This window comes from Urocitellus parryii, chromosome 5 (assembly GCF_045843805.1).
Source record: "Urocitellus parryii isolate mUroPar1 chromosome 5, mUroPar1.hap1, whole genome shotgun sequence".
NCBI classification, from domain to species: domain Eukaryota; kingdom Metazoa; phylum Chordata; class Mammalia; order Rodentia; family Sciuridae; genus Urocitellus; species Urocitellus parryii.
In genome coordinates, this window is record NC_135535.1 from 177,085,737 (window position 1) to 177,102,072 (window position 16,336).

The 16,336-nt window shown below is 32.4% G+C and overlaps 1 protein-coding gene across 9 annotated transcripts in view; it reads left to right on the plus strand.

The window, feature by feature from the left end:
* Positions 1 to 16,336, plus strand: part of Exoc6 (exocyst complex component 6) — a 217,487-nt gene that overhangs the window by 148,230 nt on the left and 52,921 nt on the right. For 6 of the 9 annotated variants that reach the window (XM_077798734.1, XM_026397372.2, XM_077798736.1 and 3 more), the window contains one exon: positions 9,006 to 9,032. The exons of the other annotated variants lie outside the window; for them this stretch is intronic. In XM_077798734.1, the coding sequence (XP_077654860.1) occupies positions 9,006 to 9,032 (27 nt within the window). The remainder of the gene's footprint in view (positions 1 to 9,005; positions 9,033 to 16,336) is intronic. 9 annotated transcript variants of the gene reach the window in all.

A 16,336-nucleotide genomic window follows, 5' to 3' on the forward strand; every position in this document is an offset into this window, starting at 1 on the left:
AATTCCAAAGTTCTTCAACCCTCAAAGAAGCTTCAGAATATATTTATTTATCACATCTAGTCCCAATTCAGGCAGCAAGCAGAACTAGTTATCCTATTTATAGACATAGGAGGTTAAATAATGTGTCTAATTTTAGACTCATGCCCTATCTTTGGTTTTAGCAATGTTCCTGAAAAATGGGGTGAGTTAGTCAGTGGAAGCTGTGAAACTAATGACTCTGAATTTCAAACAGTGCTAATATTGGCCAAAAGTGCAAAAAAAAAAAAAAAAATGGGACATGGAAGTAGATTTTCTGCAAGAAAAGAAAGTGGCTCTTACTTCCCCTGTAATTCTGAAAAGACACAAAATTGAACATGTTCTGTTTAAAATCTCCACCTGTAACTTTACTGAATATTTAGGTTTTTTTGTCATTTCTATCACTGTTGCAAAACAATGTTTTCTTTATCAAAGACTGTCATTATGTACAATTGGCGACCACATTGCCCAGTGAAAAGTTTCATTGATTCCAGAAAAGTTACAATTATCTAACAGAGTTTTGTTCTCTGCTTACAAGATCTGAGAACAGTAGAAGTTAGTAGATAATCATGGTTTTGATGGAGCCTAGGGAAAGAACTCTGTCATTTTCAAATAATGGTAGCAGTAGAAAGCTGTAGGATTTGGAGAACTACCAGTTATGTCCACTTTTTATTTTCTCTCCAGGGTTAAATGAGTGAGAGAATGGATATCTCTTACTTGTTTCTCTTAAGAGCGAGTATAACCCTTTTTAGGAAATGGAAAAATAAAAGAGCTTTTTTGCCTCCATATTTAATTAGCTATTCCTCTTCATTTCATTGTGCTCCAGCAGATAAGACAAGCTCTTTTCTGGCCAGAAGAATTAACAGAAATTGAAATAGTCAGTATTTGTAGTAATCCCAGTTATTTTTCCATTACTCAAAGTATTAAGCTTCCTTGCTAACTGTGTTTTCTGCCTCAAGGAAACTTGCCTTTTTCATGGCTCATTTAGAATTAAACTCATTAATCTTTTATAGTTCCTTCAGGCTTAGGTACTGAAGTGACGATATTCATAGGCTAGGCTCTGGAGTTAGGATGATTGAATTTGAACCTTAATTTATAATTTGCTAGCTATAGGATCCTGGCAACTTATGTAACCTTTCTGTGCCTCTTCCCTTCCACAAAATATAATGTATGTATAATATATATTAGTTTCAGATTATTTGTGGACTGTGGAAAATATAATAATATATTTTGGACTGTGGAAAAAATATATATTTGTGGAAAATCTATATGTATAATATATAATCCATTCATTCTCCATAGGACTATTATAGGATGAATTAAAATGCCTTGTAAAAACATTGCCTGACAGGGTGCTTGGTGTGAAGTAGGCACTATTAATAAATGTTTTTAAGGTTTAGTTAATATGTGAAATAAAAATTACTTTTTCCCTGTATCAGTGCCCTTGGAAATAAACAAGTTTTACTATTTCAAAATGTGTAAATGACCCTTCTTTTTTTATAAACTTTCCCTGACAGAAAATACAGAAGAAAGACAACAAAAAATTAATTTTGTCAAGGGATGATTAGTGTTTTTATTTTAGCCTGTATTCTGCTAGTTGATTTTTCCTATGCATTTATGACATGTATTTTTTAAACTAATTTATAAGCAAACTTTTTTGTATTGTAAGATTTTATATAAGCCAGAAAATGTTATACTAAGGAAATTTTTAAAAAGCATTAAACATTTACTTACTGTTAACACGAATATAAATTAAAGAAATTTTTGAGCCACTTGTATGTACATCTAGGCACTCTCCATGCCTGCCAATGGAACTCAGTAACATTTTACTCCAACTACTGCTTCAAGACCCCAGAACTGGTCTATTTCTGGAAAGAAGAGTTAACATTTCCTTCCTTCATAAATGTTATTCATGAGTTTGCTTTAATAAAGATAATTTATTGATTTACAACCACTAAGGGATATATATAAGTGATAGTTTTTAATTTCATCACAAATATTTATTAACGAAAGGGTCCCAATTATTCAAATGTTACTAACAAATAATTATCTTCTATAGTAGAAATAAATGGAAGCTCTCAAATGATCAGTTTGCTCATATTTCTTCCTTTTTAAGAACTTTCCATTGTTTTACTTTTAACCATAATGTAATCTTTTCTGCTTCTTTACTTACTCTAGAGGTGTAAGATTTGTAGATATATCTGATTTTTATTTGACTTTTCAATGTTTTCTTCCCATAAAGATCTTTTCCTTTTGCTTTCAAATATACTTAACTTTTTTTTCCTGCATTAATGAAAGTGGTGTGGACAGTTTTTTAAAAATACATTTTTTTTAAAAAAAATTTTAATTGTTGATAGACTTTTATTTTATTTTTTTATATGCGGTGCTGAGAATCGAACCCAGTGCCTCACACATGCCAGGCAAATGTACTATCAGTGAGCCACAGTCCCAGCCCCTAAAAAAGACATTTTTAGAAATGACTTTACCTTTGGCATGTAATTCTCTAATCAAATGTAAATATAATTGGATGTTTTTCAAGAAAATCACTATATGGTTATAGGTATTTCTCACTTTAGAGAATAAATATCTGAAAAACTGTTCACAGCAGTATCTGTTAATCAAATTATTCTTCCCAATAGCTTGTGCTCTAAGATTAGAGATGCCTTCCTACTGAGAGAAAGTGACCTCAAGATCATACTGGGAAATTGATATTGAGCATACCTCTTCCCAACTGTGTATTCAGTTACATTACACTGGTAGTCATGGTAGGAGTATTTAGACCATTGTAACCAGCAAATGATACAAACCAAGTTTTTTTTCCTCCAGAGAATCATTGTTAAAAATTAACTAGCACACCACTAAATACAGCTTAACTTTAAAAATCACACTGTAAAACAAACAAACAAACAAAAAACTTAACTCAAAAAGTAAAACATAGTGTTGCTCAACAATAAATTGAAAATATGGGATTGGGGCTGTGGCTCAGTGGTAGAGCACTTGCCTGACATGCTTGGGCACTGGGGTCAATCCTCAGCACCACACAAAAATAAAATAAAGGTATTGTGTCTGTCTACAACTAAAAATATGTATATAAATTTTAAAAAATAAAATGAAAATACTACAGTAGAAATAACTTTTAAGGGAAATGTGTCACAAGTGTTGTCAGTCTTTAAATGCAGTGCTGTATTTCCTATCTAGTTCCCTTTCAAGGTGTTTTCTTTCAGTTGCTTCCTTTGAAGGCGCTTCCCTTTTTTTGATTTGTTTGCCTTAGGCTGTTAGGGTTCTATTGATGTGCTAATTTGATATTCTTTGTAAATTCTCTGCTTAAGGCTGCAATCCCTTTTCTTACTAAATGTAGATATTTGATGGGACTGAAGTTTTAATTTCCTTTTTTATTTGTTAATGATTTTTAAGCATATTATGCTCTTTTTAATTGAGAAGCATATATATATATATGTATATACATATATATATATGAACATATATACACACACACACACACAATATTAAATGAAGATACATAACTTAGGCAGAAATGGATAGTAGCTTAACTGTTAAAATATTCTCCCCTAAAAAATTTTTTAAAGATGTAGCACTGTACTAATATTTTGAGATTTGGGTCCTCAATTTGATTCTTCCAATTAATTGCATTGTGAAAGCAGGCAGATCATTTACCATCTGGATTAATTTACTAATATATTTTATTTCATAGAACTGAAAATAAAGTTTTTCTTGTTTTATTTTACTTTTATTCCAATTAATATGCTAAATGGAAGTAAGCCCAGTAGTCCTGAAAAGTCTGGAATGGAAAACAGCCTCTCTCCTTGCCCTTTCCTATCCTCACTGCCATTCTCCCAGACTACCATTTTTCATCACTGGGTTTTGTTTCTTCTGGTGGTTACCATAATACAAAAATAGAGACTAGCTAGTGATTTCTTGCTATGAAGGATAAAGCACAGGTAGCAACTACCCCCTTCCCTTTTTCCTCCCATGGATTTTTATATTTTATTTATTGTTTTATATAAAATAGTTGTATTTCAATTTTCAATTCTTTCTACTTTAATCACTATCTTAATTCTCTTCTATGTAATGTAATACTATTAGCCTCCCTATCTTTCGTGCCATCATTTCTTCCATCTGGTACTGTTTTCCAATAAGTATACTTTTATTTTTACCTTTATTGAAGTTATTAATATTTACATTATTTTGACAACCACAGCCTAATCTATGCTTTGTCCTGGGTTGGCTTTTCAAGGTGAATACCAGAAAACAGTACTTTTTAATGTTATGACAATATTGTTCCCTTTAGGCAAGGAGTGAGTACGCTAGGATTTTTTTCCCCTTTCATGTTTGGGGTCTGGTATTTTAAATTCTGGTCATTTAAAGGAGATGATTTTTTTCAACATGGCCAAATAGATTCTTTTTTATTATATTCCATATTTACTGAAATCATACTGCATTTTAGATGACTTCATGTTTTTTTTTAATCTTTGTTTGATAAGTGAGTGTTGTATTTTCAAAATATCAAGTGTTTCTAGAAAGCCTTCTTTCCTTCATTTGGGTAAAAATCTTCCACAGAGGCCTTTCTTCCAGACTCCTTTGTCTCTAATCTGTACCAGTTTTTCTCTGTAATAGCTGCATAGTCATTTTCCTTTCTTGCTCTCCTGGACTGAGAACTGTTTCCTAGATTTGGTGTGTGGGGTGTGTGTGTGTTTCCTAGATTTGGTGTGTGGGGTGTGTGTGTGTTTCCTAGATTTGGTGTGTGGGGTGTGTGTGTGTGTGTGTGTGTGTGTGTGTGTGTGTCTTTTATTGCTTTACTGATTTGTCTTGTGCTGCTTCAGAACTTCCTCAATAATTAATAACTTCCCCTGGAAAGGAAGTACATTATTTAAATCCTTGAATATCAGAAAATATCTTCTGTGCTCATGTTTTATTAATAATATGGCTAGTTATATAATTCTAAGTTAAGTAGTTTTTTTCTCTTGCAACTTTCATTGCATGCCTGCATTGTCTTCTGTCATCTGGGTTTTAGAATCTATTTTTAAGTTCTTACTATTAAGAAATACATAGAAACATGTAGAGATGTTAGTCTTTATTTCATTCACTTAGCTATTTACTCAGTGGCCCTTTGCTGAAAATAAGTGTTCTTATTCAAGGGAGGGAAATTATCCTCTATATTTAAAAAAAATTTTTTTTTAGTTGTCAATGGGCTTTATTTATTTTTTATATTCGATGCCAAGAATCAGACCCAGTGCCTCACACATGCTAGGCAAGTGTTCTACCACTGAGTCAAAACCTTAGCCCTCCTGTATATTTTTTTGATAATTTTGTTCCTTCCATTTTTCTCTTCTTTGCTAGACTGTCATTAGAGTTCCCAGATTGGTTCTCTGTGTTTCGTACTCTTTTTTCTTTCTATATCCCCATCTTTTTTGTTTTATGTTTTGGAAGATTTGCTTAATTTTATTTTTCCATCTTTCTATATGATATTTTATTAATTATATTTTTAATTTTTAAGGAATCACCTCTGTTTTTGTGTTCCTTGTTCATAGAATTTTCTTTTCTAATGAATTTACTATCTTTTAAATCTGAGTGTAGAAAATTTTTAAAGTTGTTTTCTGTGTCTTACCTTTATTACTCTGGAATAGGTTTTTGCTTCTTTATTTTGTATATTCTTTTTTATTCTGATCTTTTCCACAGTGTGGTAATCCTTGGTTTTCTGTTTGTTTTTTAACAAAGAAGGCCTTGAGATCTGACATGGATTTACTCTGCTACTGTGTAAATACATACCCTATTTTTTTGATAGACCTTTTCCCTTGAGCAGGAAATATTTATATACATTGCTGGGGGCATTTTGTCCAGGATTCTTTACCTTTATAGTCAGCAGGTATGAAACTAGTCATGAGATTGTGGTCTTCTATTTTCAGGACTAACTTCCTGGGTATGCAACCTTATAGTTATAGAATACCATGTTTAGAAGGGCCCTTCATGTGAATTGGTACTTATCTTTTACAGTCTTGGAATTCTTATTTTTTTTTTCCTGTACTGGGAATTGAACTGAAGGGTGCTCTATCACTGAGCTATATCTCTGGCCCTTTTTATTTTTTATTTTGAAACAGCGACTCACTAAGTTGCCAAGACTGGCAACTAATTTTTGATCCTTCTGCCTTGGCCTCTTGAGTGGCTGGCATTAAAGGTGTGCACCCAGCACATTCTTAATGTTTGAACAAGGGTCCCCACATTTCCATTTTGCAGTGACTCCACAAATTATATATTATTTCCTTCCTTTGTTTCCATTATCACCTTGCCAAAATAAAAGGGACTTTTCCTTTTTTTTCCTTTCCTTTCTTTGCTTTATTTTCATTTTTTTCTTTCCTTCGCTTTCTTCCCCTTACCCCCTGCTCCTTTTCCCTTTCTCTTCCCCTTAAGTCAGGAACCTCAGCTGTTCCTGAAGAGTTCTTTCATTAGGGAAATTGCCTGTGCTCTGTGGGTGGGGGACCATTGGCACAGTTGTTCCAGAAATCTTGGTTTCCATCTCATTTCTCTTCCCTTTCATACTTCTAACTCTGGACTTCAGTGTACTGTTGGCTCGCAGCTCCACTGTAGTTAGTTCTCTGTCAGTGACTTTCTTTTTTCTGTTTCATCTGCCTTCTGTCTTCCAGAAATAATCTCTTGATGAATCCAACCATGCATCTTAATTTCCTTTGTCGTTGAGCAGTTTGTCCTTTGCCATTCTGTGCTTTTTATTTCACTTGTATCTCAGGATGGGGAGGAAGCAAACAAGTTAACTTAGTCTGTCATATGATTCTGAACAACCTGCTACCTTCTCCTGGAAGTTAAGTGATTGGATTAGATTACCTCAAGGGTCCCTATATATAATATTGTATGTTTCTAAGCATCATCCCTTTAGATGAATGTCAAGTCCCAGCTTAAATGTGGCCTTACTGATTCTGGCACTTCATTTACTCTTATACCTGCACTTCATTTTTTTTGGCTTTCACTTATTTATGAGTTAAGTGTAAGAGTTCCAGTGGCCTTTAACTTGACTGAAAACTCCAGAAAACTTTAATAGTCTAGTAGAATTATTGACTTTAACCCATCCTCTTTTTATGTAACCAGAAAGAATTGTATTTAAAATACAAGTATTGTACTTTTTATATTGTGGCACAAGCAATTAAGAATACATTTAGTGTTTACCTATTAAATGAAAATATAACCATATACTGGGCATATATTCTTATAAATTAGTTTTTCTTATTTGGATATTAATTTTTAAATGTAGAGGATAATGAATGATGTTTATCTGATTTATTAATATAATTAATATTAAATGGTATTATGTGAAATATGATGAAAGTATCACATATACTATGATGTAGATGGCAGTCATATGTTGAATGCTGTTGTCTGACTTTTATCAACAAGTTTCTAAATTTTAACTGAATTTTGTCTTCACTTTGTGGCATTTATATATTTCCCAAGACATCTTTACATACACTTTGAAAGAGACTACAAAAAATTGTTGAACAAATTACTATGTTGATGGGATAATTATAATAATCAATACAAAATTTATTGGAAGTTAAATCTAGAAAAGACTTAGTAATTATTTGGGATCAAGTCCAGTCTTCCAGAAGAATTGATTGTTTGGCTAATACACCTGTCAGCGCACTGCTTACTAGGGTTAATTAGATTGATCAGCCTGACTAGTTGAGTTTCTGCTGTAGTCTTTCTTTTACTCATTGTGTATTTTATTTGGTAAAAAGGACAACTTCCCTTTTGGAGGAGAACCTTCAGTCTAGTCTATACCAGAAGTTCAACTTCCACTAATAAATAGTTTTGAGTTTCTTTGACCTAATGTAATTAGGTTAGATTCATATTTCTGAGTGAATACCTTTTTCATAAAAAGTTTAATATTGTTTAAGTATTACATGTTATTGAAATTTGAAAAGTAAATTAAATAATTTTTTAAAAAATTAACACTTATTTTAATTTATTTAATCCTTGTTATTTTAAGGAATATTAAATTAATATTGATATTTTATTAATGCTTAATATTTTTAAAGAATAAACCAGTAAATATATAGTTAATATAGAACTCTGACAGGAGCTTATCTGCATTTAAATTGAGACCAGAAATTTGGTTTTACTTTGGCTTACTATTATTCATTTGCTAGTGGATACATGTAAATAATTAGCTGTAAGATAACTTAGTGAGGGCTGGAGTTGCAGCTGAGTGGTAGAGCGCTTGCCTAGCCCATGTGAGGCCCTGGGTTCGAACTTCAGCACCACATAAAAAAATAAGTAAATAAAGGTATTGTGTCCATCTACAGTTATAAAAATTTTTTTAAAAAGGTAACTTAGCCATCATTTCTTTAGTAATTTATTTCAAGTTATATTAACAGATTATGTGAGAACACAAAAGATTTATCCTAAGTAGCTTCAGAATCATGTATGCTCTATTATTTCCTGTTATTTGTGAAAAAATAGACATTTATTTCTGTCTATATTAAAATCACCTCTGAGAGGAGATGCTTGTTAAATATTCAGATACCATTGCTTGGTGTAGACTTAACTGCACTAAAATTTCTGTAGCTTACAAATATGCTTTTTTTCCTTGAAGTTCGAGAACCACTCCTTTATAGCAAAAAACACTGTTGAAGAACTGTTGTTTTCTAAATTTTCCACACAGCTGACATTTAGTAATTTGCTAACATCCTTGTAATTTAACGCTGACTAGACAACTTGATTAGATAGACAAAAGTTTGGAGGAAGATTTATCTGATTAATGTGAACATAAAAACTCACATCAATCTCCAAAATAAGTTGATAATATATGTGATAAATTAATACCTTTAAATGAGAGTAACATTTGTAGAACTAACTTGCTTGTTGTATAATATATTTTCTTTTGGTGCTTTAAACACTGTTTCTGCTGTTATTAGAATACATTTTCCTTTTTTATTTGATTTCCTTGCTGACTTCCTCCTCAGACCAACAATGATTATGCAGCCATGTCGGTAAGTAGATGCAAACTAAAGCTAGCACATAACATTAGAAAATAATGAACTTCCTACAGGCTTATTTTTCTCTGCTTATGTATTTAAATTAACTTCTAATTATTTTGGCAGTGACTTTGATATATTTGTAGTTTTATAGAAACATAAGTTTGAAGGTAATATTAGTTGTTTTGATGAAATAGAATTCTCTGTGATTTGATTATGAAAGTTAATATTGAAGGCATATCTGTGGGGAGTGCTGTGCTTTTGGATACCTTTCTGTGGTCTTTCCTGATCTGTGCAATCATGTCAATGGGAATATACACCCCAAAGATTTTTGTGGGGCTTACGTGAAATAGTATACATAAAATGTTTAGAACAGTGCCTGGCATAAAATACAGTCTTAAAAAATATTGTTATTATTAGTCACTTCTAAGGCAATTTATGCCTTTTCTGAGTTTCTCTGCAACTCTATTAGCCAAACTTGTAGAAATTTAACCTAGTACATGACCCATTGTGAGCCAATGTGATTCATGACCCAGTACAAATTTTTCTCAATTCAGCCCAATATTGCTTTCCAGAATTGCCTTAGCAATTCTCTCTCTCTCTCTCTTTTTTTTTTTTTTAGAGAGGGGGGGATTTCTTAATATTTATTTTTTAGTTTTCGGTGGACACAACATCTTTATTTTATTTTTATGTGGTGCTGAGGATCGAACCTAGCGCCCCACGCATGCCGGGCGAGCACGCTACCGCTTGAGCCACATTCCCAGCCCAAGCAATTCTCTTTTTAAAATAGCTTTATCATATTTTTTTCTCTATTTGTCTTTTCAACATACAATTTTGAACTCTTGACAACCAGATTAAGAAGTAATTAAATATTTTCAAGATGTATAAATATTGAAAATTCTTGGGGGAAAAAATCTCATCTAGCATTTGAAATGTAAATGTTCCTAATTTGTATCCTTCTTTTTCTGTTCTTATTCCTATTATTGAAGTTCAAATTTTGATTATTGTAATTGTCTTTAGATTGATCTCTTCCAACAGTCTCTCCTTACTTCAGTCCATCCTATACACCAATGTCAGATAATTCTTTCTAAAGTACAGTTTAATCTATTTCCCTGTTCAAAAACTTCTGGGGCTCTTGATTGTTTGTTTAATCAAATAAAAATTCCAGAGGCTAGCAAAAAGTATAAAAGACATATTAAATTTGCTAACATATTTCTTACCGATAAACCATTTATATATTCAGAAAGCAAAAATGGTATTCATAAGTGAGACTGACCCTTTGTCCCAAAATTCAAATTGTTTATTGTCTTTGATTTTAGAGGGTAGGGGATTGTTCTATATAAATTTTAATTAGAAATTTTTAAAGTTTGGTACTTGAATGTCCAGTGTTTTGAAAGTTATTTATGTAGAATAGTTCTTTCTATGGATATAAATTAGGCATTTCTATGACATGTTTTGCTATCTATTTACATACTGTTATAATATGAGTTAATTCCAAGTACACAAAACATCAACAAAAACCAACCATTGACAGTATAATCATTGCATTAGATAAAGCTAAAGATTTTTGAGACAGAGAGTATATGAAAAGGTCGAAAACAGTCAAAGCTTTTTATGTGAAGTAGAATTTATGTTTTTATGAAGGTTTTTCTTAATGCTTTAAAACAGGTGATTTTTCAGTATAGGAAGTTAATTGCAAAACAAAATTGCCTCTTAGTCAAAAGTGAGCATACTTTTATTTTATAACTTTAATACTTTTAGACATTTATTAAGTAGGCATCTCAGTTAAATGCTGACTAATCTCGGTGAGAGATTTATTTAATAACTTGTAAGTATTGTGTGTATATATAGCATAGCATGCTTAAATACTTCCTTGCTGTTAAACACTGTAAAAAACAATATTTTGAATTGCTTTTGGTGAAGGCTCAGTTGGAAATAGTAGTAGTATTAGAAGTAATTTTAGAAGGGAACACTATGAGAGTTTTAGTAGGAAATCTGTGAATTAGGATAGGACTTCAGACCTGACCTGTGACAGATAAGAGGGATATAAATAGAAATAATTATAATAGACTCTTTTCAATCTATAGACTATATGTATATGCACTGTATGTAATATCTTATAACTTCACTCTTTGACAGAGCTAAAGATGAAAATAGACTAGATCATTGGTTCAGGCTTTATAAGCAAAGTACCATTTTGAATAGGAAGATTCAATATTAAAAAACAAATTAAAGTGTAGCATCTGGCCACTTTACTTCCTGATAACAACAGAGGTTTATGTTTAGAAAATTAAGTTTTTTTGCAGAAAGGAGTGGCAAATTTCTAGGGATTCAAATAATATCTTCTCCTTTAATCTGTATTCCACAATAGAAAGAAAAAAAAGATTTTTTTCCTCTTTAAGTGAAGGGGCAAAAGTTCAAATGGGGAATAAGAAAAGGGACTAAAATATGTGGGTAACAGATTGTTTAAATTGAAATTACCTTTTATTGTGAGCAGAAAAATCAAAAGGGAGGTCAGATCTCTAAGGAAAAAGAAAGTAGGTGGTAGAGAAAGATATTAGAGTCAGACGTTTCCTGTGCAAGTCAAGATCTGGTGAGGCCATAAAGAGTCCATTTTTCCTTCTGTTTTCCTTTGTTTCTTCTTTCCCTCTCCTGTAAAGAGGGAACAATAATGAAGAAAGGAAGGGCAGAGCTAATGGGAGGGGAGAACAACCTCAATACATTTACAGGATGTTTGCAGGTCAGATAGAGATAAAAGAAAATACAACATGTGGATATACACTTAGAAAAAACTTATGCAAGGTACTAAAATTCAACAAGTTAAAGAGATTAGGCTTTGCAGAGTAAAGTCCCACCAACGTAGTATGTTCAGGCTAATATTACATATAAGTGGGAAGGTTCAGACTATGGGAAACCACCTTTTAATCATTTACTTTCATCCAGGAGACTTTAGTTGTTGTAAGAAAGCTGTCATGTTTTAAGTCTTTCTATCTTTTATGGAAATCAATGTGATAGATGGTAGTATTGAGGTTAAAATATTTTAAAAGAGCATATTCCTTTCTTATTCTTTTTAAAAATATTTGTTTATTTATTTGTTTGTTTGTTTGTTTGTTTTATGTGGTGCTGAGGATTGAACCCAGTGCCTCACATATGCTAGGCAAGTGCTCTACCCTGAGCTACAACCCCAGCCCCAAGGTTAAAATCGTTAGAAGCAAAAGAGGAGCAATTGGCAAAGATCTGCTGTAGTTGTCTGTAAAGACTTATTCTTAACAGAATTACCTATTCACAAGTCCTTGTTATTCAGGATAAGTACATGCCTGAGCTTTGAGAATCCTCAAATTTGAGGATGCTACTATGCTATATAATTTTTTTCAGAAAAATGCTATGAAATATAATTGAAAACCAAAGACCTTAATGAGAGTTATTTCATCCATGCCAAGACAGCAAAGCCACATAGAGATGGGGAAGTTGGTTTGACTGCAGTCATCCTTTGAATGATTTTTACCCCATCATACTTATTTCACAGAACATGCTATTCTAATGTGTACCTAAATAAATGATGCCCTATTAGTCCTAGACTCTCAGAATCATCCTTAAAAGGTTGGCACTGAAATATAAATCCTTGAATGACTAAGGTCTCCTCTGTGCTATGTCTTTAATTATGGCTGTGTTTATAATGTATTAACCACAAACATGCATGCATTAGTAGGAGATAACTGGTAGGCTTTTGGTGGTGACACTTGTCCGGTTTACTAATGATACTTGGAAACCACCTATATTATCTAATCTCTTAGTATTATGACAGTTTCTTTGGAAATTTTAAGTTTTACTAGGGTTATGAAATATTTTCATTATTAATGGTCTTGGCACTCAGAGCTATATGCTTATGTAAAGGAATAAGGTTGTGGGTCTGCTATTACAGAGTTACTATTTTAACGATTCTTGGAATGCTTCAGTTTTTCAAACTGAATTCTGTAAATTGGCTGTACTACATTGTAGTATTGTCAGCCACAGGGAAAATTAAGCACATCTTTATCTTTCTTGCTTTTCTTATGTTTGCCAAAGAACAGTGATAGGGCATTAATGTTGCGTCGCTTCCTTATTTAAAAATAAACAGAACAGCCCAATAATGAGTAGTGTGGAAGCAGAGGCATTTCTTCAAAACCTTGTAACTTTTTAGACCTTTACTGTTCTGCTTGTCCTTGCGTTCTCTTTCTTCCTACTAAAGTTAGGATGTGTTTAAAGATAACCTGAGACTACCATGACAGACAGCAGCAATGATACTTGCTAGAAAGCTAAAATGTGGATACTGCATGCCATCTAAGTCCATGTTCAAAAGATAGTTTAAAAACAAAGACTGCCAAAATTTGATAAGCCCTGTGATTGGGATAAGGAAGTTTTGAGGCAAATAGAATTTTGCCATGTATTACTGGTAGTCCTGAAGTTTTCTTACTTTGGGAAACAATTTTGTTTCAACTTTAATATAATTATGTTCTATTCTATCTTCCTGCCCCTCACAGTGTGTGTGTGTTTGCACAAATGCATGTGTCCCAAGAATAAGCATTTATGTTACTGTCTGGCATCCTTATGATTGGGAATTGTTAGAAGGAGAGTGGAAAAACCTAAGAGGGGAGAATGGGAATTCCTAGTTGACTATAGAATTGTGGCTAACTAAGGTGGTAGCTAGTTTTTTCAGGGATGGAAGTGGTTAGATCATGACAAAAAGCAAGTATAAGAGAAATAGAGAAATGTAAAAGAAGTATTTTAGAGAATGTTGAGTGTGTTTAGAATCAGTATATTTTTATAGACCTAAGAATTCTTTGGCATAACCTTAAAAATCTGTCTTCATAGTAGTATTAAAGCAATTATTAAAACTCACTAAAGAAATTCATCTTCATATTTAAACTTATATCTCACCCATTCTGTTTTATTGAGAATTTTACACATTTAACTATTTTATATAGTGTAGGAAATAAGAAAATGGTTCAGAATCTAAAGGAATCCTTGTGCATTTGTGAAATCATCTTGGGAAAATTCCACATTCTATGCTAATGTTTTAGTTTTTCTGATTTTATACTATCTTTATATTTGAGTAAGACGTAGTATGTAGTGTTTTCTCTCTCTCTCTCTCTCTCTCTCTCTCTCTCTCTCTCTCTCTCTCTCTCTCTCTCTGTTGTTGTTGTTGTTGTGCTGGGAATTGAACCAAGGGTGCTCTACCACTGGGCTACATCCCCAGCCTTTTATTTTTTGAGACAGGGTCTCACCAACTTTTTACCATGCTGGCCTTGAACTTGTGATCCTCCTGCTTCAACTTCCCTAATAACTGGGATTGCAGGCTTGCACCTCTGTGCTAAGATGTAGTTTCATATAGTAAGACTTTTGATTAGTAGTTCTTGTGTGAAACAGAAGGAAAATAATAGATTTTTAAAATTAAAATATCTACTTTTCACCTAGGTTCACCATTTTAAATTTGCATTAAGAATTTTTATTTCTAATTTTAGTATTTACTCCACATTTGGTGAAAGACTTTATTCTTTCAGTCTGTGTATTTTAAAAGGCTATATACATTGTGGCTCTTTAGGAGACTGAAGAATCCATCAAAATAATTCTCTTCCCCGGGCTGGGGTTGTAGCTCAGTGGTAGAGTGCTTGCTTCGCACACATGAAGCCCTACGTTCCATCCTCAGCACCACATAAAAATAAAACAAAAATAAATACATAAGAAAAAAAAATAGTTCTCTTCCCCTTTTGCCTCTGGAAAGACTATTTTATAGTATGCTAACTGAAAATTATATAGCAAACGGAGAGGCAGTAAGTTTATGCATAACATCAATTTACTGCTTTAATTTAAATAATTTAAAAGGCAGGATCAGAATTAATAAATTCACTTTCTAGTTTTAGGTGTAATATTTAAATCCACCATGATTTTTTTTCTGTCAAGGGTTATGTAACCTTTTGAAACAAAACCTGTTATCAATTTAAAAAATAACATTATGCATAGTATATTTGTATCTATATTTTTCTTTTTTTACTTAAATAAAAAGAGTAGTTTATTGTGTAGAGTTGGTTTTTGTGGTGATTATAAATAAAAGGAATTTGACTCATCTGGGATCATTAAGGAAGAGTAAACCAATACAGAAAGGTGGTTGTGATATCAGGAGCATATTTTTACATGAGATGTTCTTGAAAGAATGAAACAGACTTGAAAAATGCTTTTAAATAATTACTGTTGGAATCAATCCTTTTAAAAAAAATAGATCTTTGAAATAAGAGAATGGTGAGACAAAACTACAAATGAAAAGTCAAAGTGCCAATTATTTATAAATTTTCAACATTTCTCCCACTATTAGAGTAGATCTATGAAAACATTTCTTTGAAACCCAAACAATTTGAACCATAATCTTATAAAACATGTATTTTTATTACCATGTTATTTTATAATATTTCAAAGGAAACAATCTTTAGCTTAACCTGTAATAGTAAATTATTTGGGAAATTTGGCTTGACATACAAACATTTGTTTTCTTGATTCTAGACTGAGGTTGATGGTTAGTGGTTTATTGTTCCTGTGATTGGCATTAAAAGCCTTATTTCACAGCTTGCAGTGAGGAACTATTGAGTAAAGAGTGGCTGTGTTCCACAAACTAAATTCAGAAAGTGTCAATCAAGGTCTCACATAGGTTACTTAGAGAATGAGTTTTCTTACTGATTTCACCAAATGTCACCTCATGCTGTCTTTGATTGGCACAGCCTGGCAGGGAGGATGGATGAATCTGTCACCGGCTGGTTAATTGTGTTGCTGGTCTCAGTCTGACATCAGGTCTTTGACTCTTAAATGGCTCAATACAAAACAAATTAGCAGATTGTAGTCATATTTCTCATTCTATATGCTTTGACTTTGTTGAATGCAGTCCATAAATCATATTGACTGACACACAAGTAAATGATGAAAGCTGCTTTTGAGACATGAATCTAGAAAGCAGCACTGTGAAGGTGCATGGAAGGATGCATATGGTTGACCCTTTGGGAATTTCCTAGGAGCCAAATGTCTCTTTACCACAATTGTTCTTAGAAGAAAAGCTTTTGGGTAATGCAAAAAGGATCTAATATGTCAGCAGATTCTCTTTTACAAGTGCCTTTGAAATATAAGAAGTTTGTCTAAGGGTTTTCTCTCTTTGCAAGTTGTTTTTAAACAAAATGTTAGAACATGAAAACATAGTTACACTTAAAACTTAAGCAGGTGTTTTAACTTATTTATTGAATTTTGTGTTGTTAAAGAGAAAAATGTTAATAGTTGCAATTAATTTTTCAGATGAGGGC